The 1,851-nt window shown below is 39.3% G+C and overlaps 1 protein-coding gene across 1 annotated transcript; it reads right to left on the bottom strand.

The window, feature by feature from the left end:
* Positions 1-361: 361 nt before the first annotated feature.
* birc5b (baculoviral IAP repeat containing 5b) lies at positions 362-1,851 on the bottom strand. Its single transcript, XM_042004256.1, has 4 exons — positions 1,700-1,851; positions 902-1,011; positions 651-768; positions 362-569 (listed from the first exon to the last, which is right to left on the bottom strand). The coding sequence occupies exons 1-4, from the start codon at positions 1,823-1,825 to the stop codon at positions 480-482; spliced, it is 444 nt and encodes a 147-aa protein (XP_041860190.1). The 5' UTR covers positions 1,826-1,851; the 3' UTR covers positions 362-479.

Genomic DNA, 1,851 nt, shown 5'->3' with positions numbered 1-1,851 from the left:
GACAAGTGTCCTGGCAAGCCCTCTCAGCGTGCACACTGTCCCCCTATATGTAACAGATGTTACTGGGGCAACAGTTGGTATTGAAAAGGAGGGGCTTCAGGCCATCTGCCCAGGGTCAAGGTTTGAAAAGAAGTGGCAGAGATGGTGGCACGTTCAGGAAAATGCTCAGTATTTGATTGAAAAGGGGAATATAGCCTACATTGTAATCCCATTTCAATGTGCGCTCTCATTTTAGAAGGCATTTAGGAAGGTTTTGAGTGAAAAATGGGGAATTTTGTTAAGGATGTCTGACATGGGAGGATTACAGTTTAAGCTCAAAAGCACCATCTTGTGGATAGAGACAGTACTTCTCAAAACTTTATTTCTCAAAACTTTATTGATCTAAGAACTATTGTGTTAAAACCAGAGATAATGGATGCTTGCTGCACCATCAAGATTAGAAGAGAAATTAAAGTAGACAAATGAAAAAATATGCAGAATCATTTCAAGTCCAATTGAGATTTAAGGCCCTCAAGAATATGATCTATGTAATCACGCATACAGGCCATCTTCTTCTGACAAACCTTCCTCTGGAGAAAAAGGAGAAAGGGCAGAATGTTGAGCAAATACTGTATAACTACTTTAATAAGTGCTTAAAAGCACACACTTACAATGTAGATCTTTAACCTCTCTTTTTCCAGGTGATAGAACTCTGACACAGTGAGCTCAGTGAAGTCTGTTCTCATGGAAAAAAATCCACATGTGGGAGACCGCTTTACATGCTCACGCCTGGTGAGAAAACATCGTGTAAGAAATGTATCCAACAGAAAATAACTGAATTGCCATCCTTACAATCAGTAACCACACTCTTCTGTTAAAAACAATTATGCAGGTGAAAGTGGCTTTTTTTTTTTTTTTTCACCAAGGATCATCATCTGGTTCCCAGCCCTCCAGCTCAATCAGACAGAAGAAGCAGCAGGCAACATCAGGTTCATTCTCACTAGGACAGTGGACAAACCCAGCCTTGGCCATCTGCAAAACAAAGAAGCAAAAGATGCCATAACACTGGAAATATTCTTACACAATATAAATAAAACTTAGTCTAGTTAAAGAATGTTGCTGCAACAGATCTGGTTTCAGTAAGAATGAAACCAGAGGATGATCGCTCTTTGGCTCTCAGTGGGGTTATGAGCTTGTAACATGGCACATAGTGTTACCCATCAAGTTAGGTGTCAGCAACTCATCCATCATAAGACAAGTGTGAGCAATGGGAAACTTCCATGGCCTGATCTGATGAAACCAGCTCCTTTTTATCTGTAAATCATGAGCTGTCAAGGTCTTTGGTAAAAGGTTGGGTTACAATGTATAAATAAACCTGAGACACAATTACATTTATTTGCCTAACAGATGCTTTTATCCAAAGTGACTTACAAGCAATTCACACAATTGACCATGGGAGAGGCAATGCGGGGTTCAGGATTCCCCTATATATTATAGCATCAAAATTTCCTTGCAGTAAAGGCCTCAAAAGGGTTGAGAAGAACTAGGCTGTATTCTTACATGTATTAAGTCACAAATTTCAGCTTTGATTAAGGACACTGAAAAACAATGTCAAAAAGATAAAAAGACCCAGTGCTAAAGAAAAAAAAAAATCATGTAATTCAGGAAGGCAAGGATTTTACAACAATTCATCTGGACCACAGCACAGTCTTTAGCTTACCTTTTCAGGTGTGCATTTGCATTCATCTCTAAATGGCCAGTCTGCAAAGCTTTGCTTCCGCAACTCATGACTGTAAAATTGATCATAGATGAAAAACCTGGTTGACAGCACATCCATGCTTGCCATATTTTCAGCAAAAAAAGGTTCAGCTG

This window comes from Melanotaenia boesemani, chromosome 13, assembly GCF_017639745.1.
Source record: "Melanotaenia boesemani isolate fMelBoe1 chromosome 13, fMelBoe1.pri, whole genome shotgun sequence".
NCBI classification, from domain to species: Eukaryota; Metazoa; Chordata; class Actinopteri; order Atheriniformes; family Melanotaeniidae; genus Melanotaenia; species Melanotaenia boesemani.
The sequence above is the reverse complement of the archived record's forward strand: the minus strand, read 5'-3'. Positions and strand labels throughout refer to the sequence as shown.

What these genes read in the sequence shown, in the direction of transcription:
- birc5b (XM_042004256.1), bottom strand. Translation starts at nt 1,825, where the DNA reads ATGGCAAGCATGGATGTGCTGTCAACCAGGTTTTTCATCTATGATCAA. An exon ending in GCAAATGCACACCTGAAAAG is followed by an intron (nt 1,012 to 1,699) that starts GTAAGCTAAAGA and finishes TTTGTTTTGCAG; the next exon opens with ATGGCCAAGGCTGGGTTTGT. An exon ending in GAACCAGATGATGATCCTTG is followed by an intron (nt 769 to 901) that starts GTGAAAAAAAAA and finishes TTTTCTCACCAG; the next exon opens with GCGTGAGCATGTAAAGCGGT.